This window comes from Eucyclogobius newberryi, unplaced genomic scaffold (genome assembly GCF_026437365.1).
Source record: "Eucyclogobius newberryi isolate DKJ021-1_F unplaced genomic scaffold, fEucNew1.0.hap1 SCAF_16, whole genome shotgun sequence".
Lineage (NCBI taxonomy): Eukaryota > Metazoa > Chordata > Actinopteri > Gobiiformes > Gobiidae > Eucyclogobius > Eucyclogobius newberryi.
The window spans coordinates 773,040-795,739 of record NW_027315790.1 but is presented as its reverse complement, the minus strand read 5'-3'; the positions used below and the strand labels follow the sequence as shown (position 1 = coordinate 795,739).

Genomic DNA, 22,700 nt, shown 5'->3' with positions numbered 1-22,700 from the left:
GTGTCATTGTTCCTCACACAGATCTTCAGCGTGTCATTGTTCCTCACACAGATCTTCAGTGTCATTGTTCCTCACACAGATCTTCAGTGTCATTGTTCCTCACACAGATCTTCAGTGTGTCATTGTTCCTCACACAGATCTTCAGCGTGTCATTGTTCCTCACACAGATCTTCAGTGTCATTGTTCCTCACACAGATCTTCAGTGTGTCATTGTTCCTCACACAGATCTTCAGTGTCATTGTTCCTCACACAGATCTTCAGTGTCATTGTTCCTCACACAGATCTTCAGCGTGTCATTGTTCCTCACACAGATCTTCAGCGTGTCATTGTTCCTCACACAGATCTTCAGTGTCATTGTTCCTCACACAGATCATCAGCGTGTCATTGTTCCTCACACAGATCTTCAGCGTGTCATTGTTCCTCACACAGATCTTCAGTGTCATTGTTCCTCACACAGATCTTCAGCGTGTCATTGTTCCTCACACAGATCATCAGCGTGTCATTGTTCCTCATACAGATCTACAGCGTGTCATTGTTCCTCACACAGATCTTCAGTGTCATTGTTCCTCACACAGATCTTCAGTGTCAGTGTTCCTCACACAGATCTTCAGTGTCATTGTTCCTCACACAGATCTTCAGTGTCATTGTTCCTCACACAGATCTTCAGTGTCATTGTTCCTCACACAGATCTACAGCGTGTCATTGTTCCTCACACAGATCATCAGCGTGTCATTGTTCCTCATACAGATCTACAGCGTGTCATTGTTCCTCACACAGATCTTCAGTGTCATTGTTCCTCACACAGATCTTCAGTGTCATTGTTCCTCACACGGATCTACAGCGTGTCATTGTTCCTCACACGGATCTTCAGCGTGTCATTGTTCCTCACACCGATCTTCAGCGTGTCATTGTTCCTCACACCGATCTTCAGCGTGTCATTGTTCCTCACACAGATCTTCAGTGTGTCATTGTTCCTCACAGAGATCTTCAGTGTGTCATTGTTCCTCTCACAGATCTTCAGTGTGTCATTGTTCCTCAGAGATCTTCAGCGTGTCATTGTTCCTCACAGAGATCTTCAGTGTGTCATTGTTCCTCTCACAGATCTTCAGTGTGTCATTGTTCCTCAGAGATCTTCAGCGTGTCATTGTTCCTCACAGAGATCTTCAGCGTGTCATTGTTCCTCACACAGATCTTCAGCGTGTCATTGTTCCTCACAGAGATCTTCAGCGTGTCATTGTTCCTCACACAGATCTTCAGTGTCATTGTTCCTCACACAGATCTTCAGTGTGTCATTGTTCCTCACACAGATCTTCAGTGTGTCATTGTTCCTCACACAGATCTTCAGCGTGTCATTGTTCCTCACACAGATCTTCAGCGTGTCATTGTTCCTCACACAGATCTACTGCGTGTCATTGTTCCTCACACAGATCTTCAGTGTGTCATTGTTCCTCACACAGATCTTCAGCGTGTCATTGTTCCTCACACAGATCTTCAGTGTGTCATTGTTCCTCACACAGATCTTCAGTGTCATTGTTCCTCACACAGATCTTCAATGTCAGTGTTCCTCACACAGATCTTCAGTGTCATTGTTCTTCACACAGATCTTCAGTGTCATTGTTCCTCACACAGATCATCAGCGTGTCATTGTTCCTCATACAGATCTACAGCGTGTCATTGTTCCTCACACAGATCTTCAGTGTGTCATTGTTCCTCACACAGATCTTCAGCGTGTCATTGTTCCTCACACAGATCTTCAGCGTGTCATTGTTCCTCACACAGATCTTCAGTGTCATTGTTCCTCACACAGATCTTCAGTGTGTCATTGTTCCCCACACAGATCTTCAGTGTGTCATTGTTCCTCACACAGATCTTCAGCGTGTCATTGTTCCTCACACAGATCTTCAGTGTCATTGTTCCTCACACAGATCTTCAGCGTGTCATTGTTCCTCACACAGATCTTCAGCGTGTCATTGTTCCTCACACAGATCTTCAGTGTGTCATTGTTCCTCACACAGATCTTCAGTGTGTCATTGTTCCTCACACAGATCTTCAGCGTGTCATTGTTCCTCACACAGATCTTCAGTGTCATTGTTCCTCACACAGATCTTCAGCGTGTCATTGTTCCTCACACAGATCTTCAGTGTGTCATTGTTCCTCACACAGATCTTCAGCGTGTCATTGTTCCTCACACAGATCTTCAGTGTCATTGTTCCTCACACAGATCTTCAGCGTGTCATTGTTCCTCACACAGATCTTCAGCGTGTCATTGTTCCTCACACAGATCTTCAGCGTGTCATTGTTCCTCACAGAGATCTTCAGCGTGTCATTGTTCCTCACACAGATCTTCAGTGTGTCATTGTTCCTCACACAGATCTTCAGTGTGTCATTGTTCCTCACACAGATCTTCAGTGTGTCATTGTTCCTCACACAGATCTTCAGCGTGTCATTGTTCCTCACACAGATCTTCAGCGTGTCATTGTTCCTCACACAGATCTTCAGTGTGTCATTGTTCCTCACACAGATCTTCAGCGTGTCATTGTTCCTCACACAGATCTTCAGCGTGTCATTGTTCCTCACACAGATCTACTGCGTGTCATTGTTCCTCACACAGATCTTCAGTGTGTCATTGTTCCTCACACAGATCTTCAGTGTGTCATTGTTCCTCACACAGATCTTCAGCGTGTCATTGTTCCTCACACAGATCTTCAGTGTGTCATTGTTCCTCACACAGATCTTCAGTGTCATTGTTCCTCACACAGATCTTCAATGTCAGTGTTCCTCACACAGATCTTCAGTGTCATTGTTCTTCACACAGATCTTCAGTGTCATTGTTCCTCACACAGATCATCAGCGTGTCATTGTTCCTCATACAGATCTACAGCGTGTCATTGTTCCTCACACAGATCTTCAGTGTGTCATTGTTCCTCACACAGATCTTCAGCGTGTCATTGTTCCTCACACAGATCTTCAGCGTGTCATTGTTCCTCACACAGATCTTCAGCGTGTCATTGTTCCTCACACAGATCTTCAGTGTGTCATTGTTCCTCACACAGATCTTCAGCGTGTCATTGTTCCTCACACAGATCTTCAGTGTCATTGTTCCTCACACAGATCTTCAGTGTGTCATTGTTCCCCACACAGATCTTCAGCGTGTCATTGTTCCTCACACAGATCTTCAGCGTGTCATTGTTCCTCACACAGATCTTCAGTGTGTCATTGTTCCCCACACAGATCTTCAGCGTGTCATTGTTCCTCACACAGATCTTCAGCGTGTCATTGTTCCTCACACAGATCTTCAGTGTCATTGTTCCTCACACAGATCTTCAGCGTGTCATTGTTCCTCACACAGATCTGGAGTACATTAGTTTCTTCTGCTCGATGCCAATGATCTGACCCTCTCAAACACTGACATATTTTCCATGACCATGGGATTTAGTCTTTCCATCTGGTTGTTTCAGGAATGAAGCCGCTCTCTGCGTCGGGTTTGAACTCAGACCTTCAGCAGCTCTACATTAGGAGAAGGTTCAGTTTGTAAAAGCTCCATGTTCCTGCTTAAAACAACCGCATCATAATTCATACAAAATAAACTTTATTACTTATTGTTGGATGTGATTAAATGTACAGATCATTTACATTTAGACAGAGGACGGGGCCAGAGACAGAGAACGGGGGCCAGAGGCAGAGGACGGGGCCAGAGGACGGGGCCAGAGAGGACGGGGCCAGAGGCAGAGGACGGGGCCAGAGGCAGAGGACGGGGCCAGAGACTGAGGACGGGGCCAGAGACTGAGGACGGGGCCAGAGGCAGAGGACGGGGCCAGAGACTGAGGACGGGGCCAGAGACTGAGGACGGGGCCAGAGGCAGAGGACGGGGCCAGAGGCAGAGGACGGGGCCAGAGACTGAGGACGGGGCCAGAGACTGAGGACGGGGCCAGAGGCAGAGGACGGGGCCAGAGGACGGGGCCAGAGAGGACGGGGCCAGAGGCAGAGGACCGGGCCAGAGGACGGGGCCAGAGGCAGAGGACGGGGCCAGAGACAGAGGACGGGGCCAGAGACAGAGGACGGGGCCAGAGGCAGAGGACGGGGCCAGAGGACTGGGCCAGAGAGGACGGGGCCAGAGGCAGAGGACGGGGCCAGAGACAGAGGACGGGGCCAGAGGCAGAGGACGGGGCCAGAGAGGACGGGGCCAGAGGCAGAGGACGGGGCCAGAGACAGAGGGCGGGGCCAGAGGCAGAGGGCGGGGCCAGAGACAGAGGACGGGGCCAGAGGCAGAGGACGGGGCCAGAGGACGGGGCCAGAGAGGACGGGGCCAGAGGCAGAGGACGGGGCCAGAGGCAGAGGACGGGGCCAGAGACAGAGGACGGGGCCAGAGGCAGAGGACGGGGCCAGAGAGGACGGGGCCAGAGGCAGAGGACGGGGCCAGAGGACGGGGCCAGAGAGGACGGGGCCAGAGGCAGAGAACGGGGGCCAGAGGACGGGGCCAGAGAGGACGGGGCCAGAGGCAGAGGACGGGGCCAGAGGCAGAGGACGGGGCCAGAGGCAGAGGACGGGGCCAGAGGCAGAGGACGGGGCCAGAGAGGACGGGGCCAGAGGCAGAGGACGGGGCCAGAGGACGGGGCCAGAGAGGACGGGGCCAGAGGCAGAGGACGGGGCCAGAGGCAGAGGACGGGGCCAGAGGCAGAGGACGGGGCCAGAGGACGGGGCCAGAGAGGACGGGGCCAGAGGCAGAGGACGGGGCCAGAGACAGAGGGCGGGGCCAGAGGCAGAGGGCGGGGCCAGAGGCAGAGGACGGGGCCAGAGACAGAGAACGGGGGCCAGAGGCAGAGGACGGGGCCAGAGGACGGGGCCAGAGGCAGAGGACGGGGCCAGAGGCAGAGGACGGGGCCAGAGACTGAGGACGGGGCCAGAGGCCGGGGCCAGAGAGGACGGGGCCAGAGGCAGAGGACGGGGCCAGAGGACGGGGCCAGAGGCAGAGGACGGGGCCAGAGACAGAGGACGGGGCCAGAGACAGAGGACGGGGCCAGAGGCAGAGGACGGGGCCAGAGGACTGGGCCAGAGAGGACGGGGCCAGAGGCAGAGGACGGGGCCAGAGGCAGAGGACGGGGCCAGAGACAGAGGACGGGGCCAGAGGCAGAGGACGGGGCCAGAGAGGACGGGGCCAGAGGCAGAGGACGGGGCCAGAGGCAGAGGGCGGGGCCAGAGACAGAGGACGGGGCCAGAGGCAGAGGACGGGGCCAGAGGACGGGGCCAGAGAGGACGGGGCCAGAGGCAGAGGACGGGGCCAGAGGCAGAGGACGGGGCCAGAGACAGAGGACGGGGCCAGAGGCAGAGGACGGGGCCAGAGAGGACGGGGCCAGAGGACGGGGCCAGAGAGGACGGGGCCAGAGGCAGAGGACGGGGCCAGAGGACGGGGCCAGAGGCAGAGGACGGGGCCAGAGACAGAGGACGGGGCCAGAGACAGAGGACGGGGCCAGAGACAGAGGACGGGGCCAGAGGCAGAGGACGGGGCCAGAGGACGGGGCCAGAGAGGACGGGGCCAGAGGCAGAGGACGGGGCCAGAGGCAGAGGACGGGGCCAGAGGCAGAGGACGGGGCCAGAGGACGGGGCCAGAGAGGACGGGGCCAGAGGCAGAGGACGGGGCCAGAGACAGAGGGCGGGGCCAGAGGCAGAGGGCGGGGCCAGAGGCAGAGGACGGGGCCAGAGACAGAGAACGGGGGCCAGAGATAAGAGAAAAGTAAGAGAGAGATCACGAGATAAGAGAAAGTGGCCAGCTTTGACCAGTGGTCACTATGACAGCGGCACAGTAGGAGCATGTCTGCTGGCTTTCTCCTGATTGGTCCGCACACAGACAGACCTCTCTACTGATTGGTCCTCACGGGGATGTCCCCCTGGTGCCCTGGTGACCCCTCATGTGGTCCGGACTGGTTCTGCTCTGATCCTGGACTCTTCTGGGGTCTGGACTGGCTCTCCTCTGGACTTGGACACTGCGGGCCCCTGGACTCTGCTTGGACAGGTGCCCGGTCCGAGCGGCGTCGTGGATCTGCTTCATGTTCTCCTGCACCTCTGCCGTGGCATGTTTCAGCAGGTCAGCCTGGCCCTGGAGGAGAGAGAGAGTGGTCAATAGTGGTGTGTGGTGGTCAGTAAAGGTGGTCAGTCTGGTATTCTGTGGAGGTCGGTGTGGAGGTCGGTGTGGAGGTCGGTGTGGAGGTCGGTGTGGAGGTCGGTGTGGTGGTCGGTGTGGAGGTCGGTGTGGAGGTCGGTGTGGAGGTCGGTGTGGAGGTCGGTGTGGAGGTCGGTGTGGAGGTCGGTGTGGAGGTCGGTGTGGTGGTCGGTGTGGAGGTCGGTGTGGAGGTCGGTGTGGAGGTCGGTGTGGTGGTCGGTGTGGTGGTCGGTGTGGAGGTCGGTGTGGAGGTCGGTGTGGAGGTCGGTGTGGAGGTCGGTGTGGAGGTCGGTGTGGAGGTCGGTGTGGAGGTCGGTGTGGAGGTCGGTGTGGAGGTCGGTGTGGAGGTCGGTGTGGAGGTCGGTGTGGAGGTCGGTGAGTGAGTACCTTGAGGATTGTGATGTTCCAGCTGAAGTTCTCTAATGCTCTGCTGACCTTTTGACCTTTCAGGCCCTCCTTCGTGGCCATGTTCTGGAGCCCCTCGTGGAACTCCATAGCTACAAAACAAGGAGTAACTCATCTTAGTGTGTCCAGCGTTGCCTGGTCCACAAAATAAAACCAGCCCAATGGGCCCTCAAAAACCGCCACAAACTGTGAAAACTGGCTCTTAAGAAAAAAACAAGAAAGCTAATTCCTTTAACCCTTGTGGCTTTGAAGTGTATTAAACTAGGCCCATGTAAAGTCAGGCCTGTTTCTGAGCCTGGCTTTTAGGAATGTGCTTGTTTATACCAAAATGTCTATTCCACGGAATGTAAGGGGCCCACATCTGATTAACTACCCAAATGGGAGATGCTTTTCTCCTATGGTTCTACCCAAATATGGATATTCTTTACATCTGGTCTCCCATAGACTGACCATCTTTCCATGTATGAGATCATGGCTGTCAAAGGTATGATCTAGAGGTCTTTGTGGAGCTTGCATATATAAGGCGATGTACGCCCAGAGATCCTACTGATCAGAGGAGCACCCAGGCGATAAAGTTGTCCTGTAATCTGACGCTGTTAATTCTGTATTAAAAGCATTTTTTGAAAGTACAGAAGAACGGCCTCAGCGTGTATCTTTTATTTACACACGTCGCCTCACGGGAACGTCACTCAAGTCACCACAGCTTCCTTCTGTTGGCCGGATAATGTGCTTCCTGAATCCCTGTGGTAAGGACAGAGTTCTGCAGCTGCAGGACTCAGAGGACATTGTCTACAAGGGCAAGACGGTGCATTTCACCCAGAATTGACCAGACAGCAATCGTCAACAAGTTGAGGAGTTTAAGCGGAGGAGGCGGCGGCGGCGGCGGAGGCATGGCTTTTCTGGCCATTCTGGCCATTCTGTTGGTGACATACGAATGTAAAAAAATACTTGCTCAAAACGCAAGCGGAGGCAGAAATGCTCCTCAGCAGAACTAAAGAAGAAAGAACTGGACAGCAACAGGAGCCAGAAGTCCACACCTGAGGTATGTGAACTCAGGTCACTGCCACATTATGACTTAAATGGTATATATTCTATATCAGACCCCTGTTCTATATAACCTTCTTTATGTTAAATAGTTGTTTGTCCTTTTTGATAATAGTTTATATTGACTGAAAAACATGAATGTGACATCAGACGGACGATTTACAATACAATATGAAATATACTTTATTGTTCCCTTGGGAAAATTTGTTGTGGACTTGTGTTGTGTGTGTGTGTGTGTGTATATATATATGTGACTCGCCACGGGAATTGTCGGACCATGTCGGCCTCGGTGAAACTGAGAAAAACAGCATTTTACTTTTTTTTCCCTAAATTTGTGATTTTCGTTTTTTTGCAGAATGTGCTAGTTGAAGTTATGAATAAGCCCCTGTGTGCTTCAGATAACACTATTGGTTGTCTTAAACGTATACATTAAGCTGTTAAAAATGTGGAGTTTTCGGGTCTTTTTCCTGCTCTCCTGGGGGGCGTCACCTTTTTCTAGCAAACGTGTTGTTTACATTTTCCACCAATCAGCTGTGATCCGCATGGCTACAGCTGCGTGCTCTGCTCCGTGTTTTCCTCTCATTACTCCAGACCGTCTGCAGAGCACAGTCTTCAGAGCTTACATTTCCTGGACTACATTGGAACAGAACTGTTTACTCAGGTACACTTTTACTTTACTACTAAATTATTGCTTTAACGCTGTGTTTTAAGGCGGTCTCGTGATCACTTTAGAATCTTACTTGTCTGCTCCGGTGGAGCTAATGCTAAGCTAACATGTTGCTTCAGTGCACTCTGCAATACGGGCTTAATGTGACTACTTGCTGTTATCACCATGTTATTGGGTTATTTTTCGGCGTGGGTTGGCCCGTGGGTTGTGTGGGTCGTGCTTTGTGTGTGTTTTATGCTGCTAAACCGGCTGTTAGCCCCACAGCCCGGAGCTAAACGCAGCTATTCGGAGCTAAGTTGTAAGCTAAACTTTGCTATGTTATCGGGTTATTTTTCGGCGAGGGAAGAGGAAAAAAACTACAACTCCCGATACCACTTCTGGTCACGTGGCTTACGTACGTTGCACGTCACGCACGCACTGCGTCACTCGAACCAATCACGCGCTTGCCTGGCCATTTTCAGCTTCCTTTGTGTCTCTCTGCACGGTGTTGGGAGAGACAACAGGACGGCTGAACCAGGTAAGCTTTGCGACTAAAACACCCGCTTTTAATCACTTTAATGTGCACCGGTTTTAAACTCGAGTGTATGTTTATGTTTTGGTGTGCTGTTCTGCAAGTGTTTTGCTTTTACGAGCAGTGTTATCTCAAGTGAGCTAGCTAGCATCGCTAGCCGAGGGCAGATGTCCCAATATCTCCACGTTTTGCATCTTAAATACACCGCTAACGTCACAATGTGAACTGTTATCTGTGAAGCGTGTTATTCCCATATTACTGTTAACCCTAATCCTTTTATCCCCCTTTTCAGAATTGGCAAAGACACCCTGACTGACATGACCTGTCTCTACGTGAAGTCTGCTAAGGAGCGTGGTAAGTGTAAAACATTATTTTGGTGATTTTCGTGTTTTAATGATTAGAGTATAATTAACCATAAGCAACATCTGTTTTTCAGGTGAGCCTGCAGTTTGTACATCAAGCTTCAGATCACTGTGGAAACAGCTTCTCCCACACATCAGAAGCTGCAGGCCACACACAGATCATCAGATTATCAAGCGAGCATACATGAAGACCAGGGTTGACACTTTGGAAGACATCGTTGAGGTTAGTTTATATTATTTGACTACTGTAATGTGTAAACATTAGCCTGGCAAAACTTCAGTGCTGCTCTCTGCTTAAGATATGTTTCTTCTGTTCTCATTTTTTTACATTGTCGCCCTTGTCATCAGGTAGTGGAAAACAGCTCTCCTGAGTCTCACCTCAGTATCCCACAGCTTGTTGGAACGGCGGATGGCAAAGTGTTTGTCAAGAACTTGGACTGGCAGAAGCATCTGAGTCCCTTCTTCAGACGGCTTCCAAAGATCAAGAGTTATCAGCACTTCAGGTATTTATATTGAAACTCTCACATTGTGTTAAAAAAAAAATACTTAATGAGTGTTTTATGTGAAATAGTTAGCCATTTCTTAAATGTCCTGTTATTTGTTTACAGCTTTGATGCCAAGAGCCGAGAGTCACAGCACAGAAGAGTGCGCAGACGAAGAAGAGGATGAGGATGTGATCTCTGATGTAATTGGACTCTGGTGGTGTACATATCATATCTATTATCTCATATCTCATATATTCAAAGCCATGGACCCGTTGCAGTTCGTATACCTGGCCCTGGCATCGGTTTATAAGAGTTCTTCTATTAAGAGTGTTTTTTAAACTTCCTATAAGTTACTGTCCTTTCCCCCTGTATCTACTGCGTTGTAACATTAAAGGCTATCTTATCTTATCTTTTGTTGTTTGTGTTGAATCATTCAGTGCACCATTGTTGGTGAATCACCTGTGAATTATGTTTATCGACAAATGCAATGAACCCGATTCTCATTCTGATTCTTTGATTCTATTCAGGGCCTTTTGTAATCCAAGTATTTCCATTTTAATATAGTAACTTCTAATTCTGATTCAAATCCAGTTACCATCAATAACAACACTCCTCTTGAGTCTTGAGTGACAGCTGTAGGGGGAGGTGCTGTCAGTGTGACAGGGGGAGGGCTTATCTCAATGAGATGCAAATGAGCCCCGCCCCCTGTGACTCTGGGCTCACTCAGGTGAGAAACTTTGAGCCCCGTTTTCTCAGTGAAAGGGTTTGAGAGTTGTTTACATTCAAATGACCACAACTTACTCAAATATTATCAGACATCATTGGAAAGCTTTGAATTCACACTTTCAGAATCTGTGAATAACTCAAAATGTCTCCGGGTAGACATGTAACTGGATTGGCCACGTTCAGTCACATATATATATATATATATATATATATATATATATATATATATAACTCTTCCTCACCCTCCGCAGGCAGTCAGTCTCTATTGCTCCCTCTTCAGGCTGGGGTCCTCTACCAGAGGCCTCTGGGAGCCTGAGGGTTCTTCAGTATCTTTGCTGTTCCTGATGTACTTCCTGCTCCTGAAGAGTGCAGACGCTTTCTTGCTCGCTCCACTTTGCTATCGCTGCTTTCCTTATTTATTTTGCTTTTTAATCAGTTTCTTCCAAACATTTTTGCTTATGACTAAGTAAACCAAGGATTTTAAGAACATCTTTACAGTTTTAATGACATATCTGACGCTGGAGTGACTCTGTGTCGTTCCCAAAACTGTCTAAAGACCAGAAAGACCAGGCGGTGTCTTGGAACAAACTTGGTGCAAAGACTAAACGATACAAATCTGCTGAAGGAGAAGAAGAGATCCTTCAGGTCAGGGAACAAGGAGGAGCTGAGGACTGTGCAGAAGGAGCTGAGGAGGAAGATCAGGCAGGCTAAGGCCGGCTACAAGAGGAGGATGGAGGAGCAGCTGCAGCAAAAGAACATTCAGGGAGTGTGGAGGAGCCTGAAAACCATCTCGGGCTTCAAAATCCCCCCTGCCCAGACAGAGGGGGATCTACAGTGGGTGAATGATTTAAATGCTCACTTCTTGAGGTTTGATCGGTCACCCGCCCCTCCCCCTGCACTGCTGCACGCTCCCTCTTCCACAGCTGGACAATGCCCTGCATCTGTTCCTCTTCGCTTATCTGCCCCGGACCATCAGCTCCCCACTTCGCATGGATTCACCCATCCCCCCAGCACACGTTCCCCCTGCCAACCACTGACTGTCACAGCAGCACAGGTGAGGAGTGAGCTGAAGAGGATTAAAGTGAGGAAGGCAGCAGGACCTGATGGCATCAGCCCCAGGCTCCTTAAGTCCTGCGCAGATGAACTGTGTGGAGTTATGGAGCATGTCTTCAACATGAGCCTGAAGCTGAGGGTGGTACCACAGGTCTGGAAGACCTCCTGTCTGGTACCTGTGCCCAAGACACCGCGCCCCAAAGACCTCAACAGCTTCAGGCCAGTGGCTCTCACGTCCCACCTGATGAAGACACTGGAGCGGCTGGTCCTGGACCACCTCCGCTCCACCGTGAGCTCAGCCATGGACCCGCTGCAGTTTGCCTATCGGTCTGGCATCGGAGTGGAAGACGCCGTCATCTCCCTGCTGCACCGCTCTCTCTCTCTCCTGGAAAAGCCTGGCAGCTCTGTGAGGATTCTGTTCTTCGATTCTGTCCTGGACTACCTCACAGACCAACCCCAGTTTGTGAGAGCCCGGAACTGTGTGTCTGACACTCGGACCTGCAGTGTGGGGGCGCCCCAGGGCACTGTCCTCGCGCCCTTTCTCTTCACCCTTTACACTGCAGACTTCAGACACGACACGGACAGCTGTGTCCTGCAGAAGTTCTCTGACGACTCTGCCATCATCGGACTCATCACGGACGACGATGATGCGGAGTACAGAGGACTGGAGCAGGACTTTGTGGACTGGTGTTAGCGGAACCACCTCCTCATCAACGCGGGGAAGACCAAGGAGATGGTGGTGGATTTCCGCAGACGCCACTCCACTGCCCCCTCACCAGTGAACATCCAGGGACGGGACATTGAGAGAGTGGACTCATACAAGTACCTGGTGTTCATCTGAACCACAAACTGGACTGGACTCATAACACAGACTGTACAGGAAGAGCCAGAGTCGGCTCTACCTCCTGAGGAGACTCAGGTCTTTTGGAGTGACAGGGCCACTCCTGAAGACCTTCTATGACTCTGTGGTGCATCAGCTCCTGTAGGTGTGGCCTGCTGGAGCAGCAGCATCACAGAGAGGGAGAGGAAGAGGCTGGACAGAGTCATCAAGAAGTCCAGCTCCGTCCTGGGCTGTGCTCTGGACTCGGTGCAGGAGGTGGGGGACAGAAGGGTCCTGGCTAGATTCACATCTATGCTGGACCATGAGTGTCACCCCCTGCAGGACACTCTCTCCGCTCTGGAGAGCAGCTTCAGTGAGAGACTGATCCACCCTCGATGTGTGAAGGAAAGGTTCCGTAGGTCTTTCCTTCCTGCTGCTGTCAGACTTTATAACAAAAACTGTTAGTACTGAACACTCGCAATACTGACCTAACCTAATACTGATGTGCAATTCTGTCGTATGTGCAATTGCTGTTGGAATTCATGTGCAATTCATGTGCAATTACTGTGAAATTCATGTGCAATCTATGTGCTGTCGTGACACATATTCATGTGCAATTACTGTCGGGTTCACATGCAATGGTATTTATTTATTTATTTATTTGTCTATGGGAGTTTTTATTTATTTATAGGAGATCTTCTACTGAAAGTGTTTTTCAGACTTCCTAAGTGATCTGTTCTGTTCTTCTGGATCTACCTCTGGATCTACCTGCGTTGCACCAATGAAATTTCCCCATGTGGGACAATAAAGGAATATCTTATCTTATCTTATCTTATCTTATCTTAATCCCTCATTTGTCCAGGAGTGTTCCATTGTAGAAAAGGTTCAGTTGTATCATTTGTACTCAGTTTTAGAAAAAAAAGAAACGTTTCGGGACTGTCCAAATTTTTTTAGACAACATGAAGTCCCTGTTTTTTTTAAACTAGGCAACACTATAAGACAAAAACTGTTTCATCCTAAGGACAAGATGCAACACAAAAACAGAGCAATGTAGTTTATTCTGTCCAATGCAGTGAGGAAAAGTGTAAAGAGCGTTACATAGTGAGACGAAACAGCCTCTGCACAAGAGGCTCTATCAGCACAGAAGACACTGGAGTTCAGGACCACAGAACGCCGTGCATCTGCATCTTAAAGCCTCACATCACTCGTTTGAAGACAGTGAGGTGAAGATTCTAAGCAGGGAAAAAAGATAAGAAGACTAATAGCCCATTAAAGGACTGATAGTACAAGAGGCTAGTTTGACAGGAAACAAAGAGGTGTAGTTTCGGTTGGAACCAACAACCTTTGTCATCAGGAGGTCCCGCCCGGTGGGCGGGGCTTACCACAGAACAGAATAAATGTCTGATTTCCCGGTCTAAAAATGCAGATTGACAATGACTCCTGGATGAGAGTTGAAATTTTTCGTTTTTTTACAAAAAATGAGTCCAGATGAAACAACCTTTTTTTACAATAAATGATCCAAAGATAACGTAAAGTCACCTAAAATTCAGCTTACAAACCGATTTTTACCATTTTCAGAGACTTAACTAAAGGAACAAAGGAAAAATGTAATACATGACGTGGCCAAAAGGATCTGTGCCCTCCCCTTTACGTTCATGTTGTACCGACACATCCTCGACTTCCTGTGACATCACTTCCGGGTGAGTGTATCGCGTTTTCAGAGTTGTTTGTTTGCTACTTTCTATCATTAATCCACGAATTATACACACTATTTTAGCATCATATACACACTAGTGAAAGTTTGATTGCTCCACAAACAATCCAGAGCCACATACATCTCACTTTGTTCAGTATTTTGTAAATTAAGCGCTGTAGCCATGGTAACAAACTGTCACAGCCCTAGAGCCCTCACTCCCAGCTTCTCTCAGCTCTGATGATTTCCTCCTATTTTTAACAATAAAATAAAAACAATCAGAGATAAATTGGATGAAATTACTCCCTCTATTCGCCCTGAACAAACCCAAGCTGTAAAACTAACGTCTCAGATAAATCCACCTGTAAACTTAGAAAGGTTCACAGCTGTTGATCAAGCAGAGATAACTTCAGCCATTATGTCCTCTAAAAGCTCAACTTGTGTCCTAGACCCCATTCCAAGCTCCTCAAAGACATTCTCCCCCTAATTATAGACCCTATTCTTAATATAATAAATACTTCACTCCAAAGTGGCTATGTTCCACATCCTTCAAACATGACGTCATTAAACCTCTTTTGAAAAAGCCTAACCTCGATCCCGACCTATTGGTAAACTACAGACTTCTTTCAAATCTTCCCTTTGTCTCTAAAATCTTAGAAAAGGTTGTAGTTATCGTATTAGACTCCTAACTCCAGCTCCATAAAAAGCTTTCAACTGGTTCAAAATGCAGCAGCAAGATTACTAACAGGAGCTAAAAGAAGAAAACACATTACGCCGGTGCTGGAGTCTCTTCATTGGGCTCCTGTCCAGTTTAGAATCACATTTAAACTCCTCCTCCTGACCTACAAAGCCATAAATGACATGGCACCTCCCACCTCAAAGATGCTATAGAACCATCTCATCCAAACAGAGCTCTTCATCATTGGTCATCTCAACTTCACCTTCATCCCCCTGGGACAAGCCCTTAATCTCCCACATCCCGACCCTACCATCTTCTGTTCATCACTCCAAAGTTTCATTCTCATCCAGTCCATCAAGTCGCTGCTCCACTTTGATATGCCGTTCCATCAGCTGGGTTATTCCCCCCAGCTTGACGAGTTTCTCCACTTCATCTGCGAGTTTGCATATTGCAATTCGGCTGCCTTGTTTTAGATCGATACCGTTGGGATTGCCGCCCTCCTGTCGGGCTATCCAGTCTGTAATCCAGTGACCCTGCATTCATCGACTCCATCAACAAACAACATACATTCAGAACATTGATTCCCGAGGCAGAACTGTCACCGACCCCAGTTCCTCCATTCTCAGCTACCACATTCCACACCTGAGCCCTGCTCTGGCTGACCTCCTCTTCCTTCTAGACCACCTGCTACAGCTTCGGCTCCTTCCATAATGGTTTCAATGTACCTTTCCCGCATTCGACCTACTCTCTCTAACCTATTACTTCCCATTCACCTTCGACTACTAGTCTCTATTTACTGGTAATTAAAGCCTAACCGAGCGGCATAAACATCTTTTTAGGATGTTCTTAAGCTCGACGATCCCCTTGCCGTTCTGTGAAGAGACCAAACAACGATGGTCGTTAAAAGCATGTTCCTTTTGCCTTCTTTGTTTTTTTCCCTGCTCAGAGGTTGCCTTGTCCACAACTATTAACCTTCATAATCTGCAGTCCGCCAATTGGCACTGCCTCTGTTAAGCTTCTTTTGGGGGGATCGAGGCCCGGGAGCCTACAGCCCTCATCGCCAAAAGTTCCAAAAAGGCATCCATTTCTGAACATTTCTGTTGTTCATGTTACTCGCATGTCATCATAACTGGGGTTGTGGTCCTTGCTAGTGAAATTAAGTTTGTTAAGTAGAAAAAGATTCAGTTGTAGTCATCTGGACTCTGTTTTTTAAGAAAAAACCAAAAGTTTCGACTCTGATCCAAAGGTCATTCTCGATCTGCGAATCAAGACTGGGAACTCATATATTTATCCTACTCTGAGTAGGCCCTGCCCACCGGTGACACAGAACCTGTGAATCTGGACTCCTGAACATCACTAAATATACAAAAGTATGTGGGTTTAGTTATTATTTAAGGGAAATCACCACAGGAACCAAAATCATCAGGGAGAAAGGAGTATCCTCTCATGAGGTCTCCTCTGGAGTACAAAGGCGCCACACCAGTCACGGTGTTCACATTGATGGCTCTGAGCTTCCACCAAAACCATACCACCATAACCATAACCATACCACCATAACCATACCACCATAACCATACCACCATAACCATACCACCATAACCATAACCATACCACCATAACTATACCACCATAACCATACCACCATAACCATAACCATACCACCATAACCATACCACCATAACCATACCACCATAACCATACCACCATAACCATACCACCATAACCATAACCATACCACCATAACCATACCACCATAACCATACCACCATAACCATAACCATACCACCATAACTATACCACCATAACCATACCACCATAACCATAACCATACCACCATAACCATACCACCATAACCATACCACCATAACCATACCACCATAACCATACCACCATAACCATAACCATACCACCATAACCATACCACCATAACCATACCACCATAACCATAACCATACCACCATAACCATACCACCATAACCATACCACCATAACCATACCACCATAACCATAACCATACCACCATAACCATACCACCATAACCATACCACCATAACCATAACCATACCACCATAACCATACCACCATAACCATACCACCATAACCATACCACCATAACCATACCACCATAACCATACCACCATAACCATAAACATACCACCATAACCATACCACCATAACCATACCACCATAACCATAACCATACCACCATAACCATACCACCATAACCATAACCATACCACCATAACCATAACCATACCACCATAACCATAACCATACCACCATAACCATACCACCATAACCATACCACCATAACCATAACCATACCACCATAACCATACCACCATAACCATAACCATACCACCATAACCATACCACCATAACCATACCACCATAACCATAACCATACCACCATAACCATACCACCATAACCATACCACCATAACCATAACCATACCACCATAACCATACCACCATAACCATACCACCATAACCATACCACCATAACCATAACCATACCACCATAACCATAACCATACCACCATAACCATACCACCATAACCATAACCATACCACCATAACCATACCACCATAACCATACCACCATAACCATACCACCATAACCATAACCATACCACCATAACCATACCACCATAACCATACCACCATAACCATACCACCATAACCATAACCATACCACCATAACCATACCACCATAACCATACCACCATAACCATACCACCATAACCATAACCATACCACCATAACCATACCACCATAACCATACCACCATAACCATAACCATACCACCATAACTATACCACCATAACCATACCACCATAACCATAACCATACCACCATAACCATACCACCATAACCATACCACCATAACCATACCACCATAACCATACCACCATAACCATAACCATACCACCATAACCATACCACCATAACCATACTACCATAACCATACCACCATAACCATAACCATACCACCATAACTATACCACCATAACCATACCACCATAACCATAACCATACCACCATAACCATACCACCATAACCATACCACCATAACCATACCACCATAACCATACCACCATAACCATAACCATACCACCATAACCATACCACCATAACCATACCACCATAACCATAACCATACCACCATAACCATACCACCATAACCATACCACCATAACCATACCACCATAACCATAACCATACCACCATAACCATACCACCATAACCATACCACCATAACCATAACCATACCACCATAACCATACCACCATAACCATACCACCATAACCATACCACCATAACCATACCACCATAACCATACCACCATAACCATAACCATACCACCATAACCATACCACCATAACCATACCACCATAACCATAACCATACCACCATAACCATACCACCATAACCATAACCATACCACCATAACCATACCACCATAACCATAACCATACCACCATAACCATACCACCATAACCATACCACCATAACCATAACCATACCACCATAACCATACCACCATAACCATACCACCATAACCATAACCATACCACCATAACCATACCACCATAACCATACCACCATAACCATAACCATACCACCATAACCATACCACCATAACCATACCACCATAACCATAACCATACCACCATAACCATACCACCATAACCATACCACCATAACCATAACCATACCACCATAACCATACCACCATAACCATACCACCATAACCATAACCATACCACCATAACCATAACCATACCACCATAACCATACCACCATAACCATAACCATACCACCATAACCATACCACCATAACCATACCACCATAACCATACCACCATAACCATAACCATACCACCATAACCATACCACCATAACCATACCACCATAACCATACCACCATAACCATAACCATACCACCATAACCATACCACCATAACCATACCACCATAACCATACCACCATAACCATAACCATACCACCATAACCATACCACCATAACCATAACCATACCACCATAACCATACCACCATAACCATACCACCATAACCATACCACCATAACCATAACCATACCACCATAACCATACCACCATAACCATACCACCATAACCATACCACCATAACCATACCACCATAACCATAACCATACCACCATAACCATACCACCATAACCATACCACCTTAACCATACCACCATAACCATACCACCATAACCATAACCATACCACCATAACCATACCACCATAACCATAACCATACCACCATAACCATACCACCATAACCATACCACCATAACCATACCACCATAACCATAACCATACCACCATAACCATAACCATACCACCATAACCATACCACCATAACCATAACCATACCACCATAACCATACCACCATAACCATAACCATACCACCATAACCATACCACCATAACCATAACCATACCACCATAACCATACCACCATAACCATAACCATACCACCATAACCATACCACCATAACCATACCACCATAACCATACCACCATAACCATACCACCATAACCATAACCATACCACCATAACCATACCACCATAACCATACCACCATAACCATACCACCATAACCATACCACCATAACCATAACCATACCACCATAACCATACCACCATAACCATAACCATACCACCATAACCATACCACCATAACCATACCACCATAACCATACCACCATAACCATAACCATACCACCATAACCATACCACCATAACCATAACCATACCACCATAACCATACCACCATAACCATACCACCATAACCATACCACCATAACCATAACCATACCACCATAACCATACCACCATAACCATACCACCATAACCATAACCATACCACCATAACCATACCACCATAACCATAACCATACCACCATAACCATAACCATACCACCATAACCATACCACCATAACCATACCACCATAACCATAACCATACCACCATAACCATACCACCATAACCATACCACCATAACCATACCACCATAACCATACCACCATAACCATACCACCATAACCATACCACCATAACCATACCACCATAACCATAACCATACCACCATAACCATACCACCATAACCATAACCATACCACCATAACCATACCACCATAACCATACCACCATAACCATACCACCATAACCATAACCATACCACCATAACCATACCACCATAACCATACCACCATAACCATAACCATACCACCATAACCATACCACCATAACCATACCACCATAACCATAACCATACCACCATAACCATACCACCATAACCATAACCATACCACCATAACCATACCACCATAACCATAACCATACCACCATAACCATACCACCATAACCATACCACCATAACCATACCACCATAACCATAACCATACCACCATAACCATATCACCATAACCATACCACCATAACCATACCACCATAACCATACCACCATAACCATACCACCATAACCATAACCATACCACTATAACCATACCACCATAACCATACCACCATAACCATACCACCATAACCATAACCATACCACCATAACCATAACCATACCACCATAACCATACCACCATAACCATAACCATACCACCATAACCATACCACCATAACCATACCACCATAACCATACCACCATAACCATACCACCATAACCATAACCATACCACCATAACCATACCACCATAACCATACCACCATAACCATACCACCATAACCATACCACCATAACCATAACCATACCACCATAACCATACCACCATAACCATACCACCATAACCATACCACCATAACCATAACCATACCACCATAACCATACCACCATAACCATAACCATACCACCATAACCATACCACCATAACCATAACCATACCACCATAACCATACCACCATAACCATACCACCATAACCATACCACCATAACCATAACCATACCACCATAACCATACCACCATAACCATAACCATAACCATACCACCATAACCATACCACCATAACCATAACCATACCACCATAACCATACCACCATAACCATACCACCATAACCATAACCATACCACCATAACCATACCACCATAACCATACCACCATAACCATAACCATAACCATACCACCATAACCATACCACCATAACCATAACCATACCACCATAACCATACCACCATAACCATACCACCATAACCATACCACCATAACCATAACCATACCACCATAACCATACCACCATAACCATACCACCATAACCATACCACCATAACCATAACCATACCACCATAACCATACCACCATAACCATACCACCATAACCATAACCATACCACCATAACCATACCACCATAACCATACCACCATAACCATACCACCATAACCATAACCATACCACCATAACCATACCACCATAACCATAACCATACCACCATAACCATACCACCATAACCATAACCATACCACCATAACCATACCACCATAACCATACCACCATAACCATAACCATACCACCATAACCATACCACCATAACCATACCACCATAACCATACCACCATAACCATAACCATACCACCATAACCATACCACCATAACCATACCACCATAACCATAACCATAACCATACCACCATAACAATACCACCATAACCCTAACGCCTCGTCCAGTGTTCACACATCTTGTTCGCCTTACTCGCTTTCAATGTGTCAATGTGCCTTAAAATGCAGAAAGGGTGCAGAGACTTTTGGGAACACTTGGGGCACAGAGTAGGGGTGAGCTCTGGCAAAAAATAGGACTAACCTGAGGTCTGGACGTGGAGGATCCTCTGGTACAATCCGTCACACTTCTCCATCACTGCACTGCAGGCCTGTATCATCTGTGTACAGCACAACCCAGTCTGTGAGAGACGTACATATAAAAACGTATCTCCTATTAAGCATTCTAGAATGCCTATAGGTTAAACTCTGGCTGAGGCAGGTCAGAATTCTCAGGTAGAATTCATGACGATAATAATGCCTTACACGTGTAATGTGCTTTACTGGCTTGTTGAAGCCCTACTCTCTTGTCATTATTCTTTCATCCCTCACTCTGTGATGGTAAGGTCTTATTGTAGCGTCTAGCTTGTGTATTGTAAGTGTGAATAAAGCCAGAATTTTTATCCGGCCTTTTCCCTGGTAAAGACCTAGTGAAATTGCCAGGACTAATTCAGGGAAAGACATGTGTGATTAAGCAGATGATTGCCTGTTCCACTGGTAGTTTCTTTGGTTATGAGCTTGGTTTCATGTCCGTGACACTTGCACACTTCAAATGTGGGGTCACAGTGAGCCGCTGAAGTGTGCCATTCTTAGAATATTTTGATCCACATATCACCCCAGGCGTCATCTCTGCATTTCAGCAAGTGTGGAGCGATGAGGACTTCAGGGACGTCACTTACAGCTGTTTTTATTTACCACATTCACAACGCTCTGAAGTGTGACAGGCCCAATTATCCTGCTTTACCTCCCTGTTTACCTTGTGCACTTAAGCACCTCGCAGCCATTCAGAAAATACACACTTCAGTCAAGTGCGTAGTGCGTAGTGCGTAGTGCGTAGTGCGTTGTGCGTTGTGCGTAGTGCGTAGTGCGACTGTTGGGACAGGGCCTATGCTTTTAATGTCTATGTTCATTCTGATTAAATGATGCAACAGGTTGCCATTGTGTTTTTACCAATTCTGACTTAGTTTGGTGAATAGCACCTTCGGTAAATATTAATCATAGTTTTACTTCAGTTCCTTTGCAGTTTGTGAAGCAATTTTGAAAGATAAGGGTTTAAAATCACAGTAAGTAGAGCTGAGTTATTTTTTTTTAAATTAAGGATGTTTTTTTATTAGTCAAACTTTTTAAGAACAATCTTTTAAAGAACCTCCTTAAACTGTCACCTTAATGTGGTTGAGGAGTTTGAGGGCCCGAATGATCCCAGGAGCTATGTTGTCGGGGGCTTCAAGCCTGGGTCTCCCAAGGGTCTCCCAAGGCAAACAAGTCCTAGGTGACGGGGCAGACCAAGAGCGGTTCAGATGCCC

The 22,700-nt window shown here is 47.1% G+C and overlaps 1 protein-coding gene across 1 annotated transcript in view; it reads right to left on the bottom strand.

Annotated features, from left to right (window-relative positions):
- Positions 1–5,756: 5,756 nt before the first annotated feature.
- LOC140361565 (inactive phospholipase C-like protein 2) overlaps positions 5,757–22,700 on the bottom strand; it is a 94,111-nt gene continuing 77,167 nt past the window's right edge. Inside the window, exons 11-13 of the mRNA XM_072447275.1 lie at positions 21,443–21,518; positions 6,545–6,654; positions 5,757–6,094 (exon numbers count right to left, since the gene is read on the bottom strand). Of these exons, the coding sequence (XP_072303376.1) occupies positions 5,870–6,094; positions 6,545–6,654; positions 21,443–21,518 (411 nt within the window). The 3' untranslated portion in view covers positions 5,757–5,869. The remainder of the gene's footprint in view (positions 6,095–6,544; positions 6,655–21,442; positions 21,519–22,700) is intronic.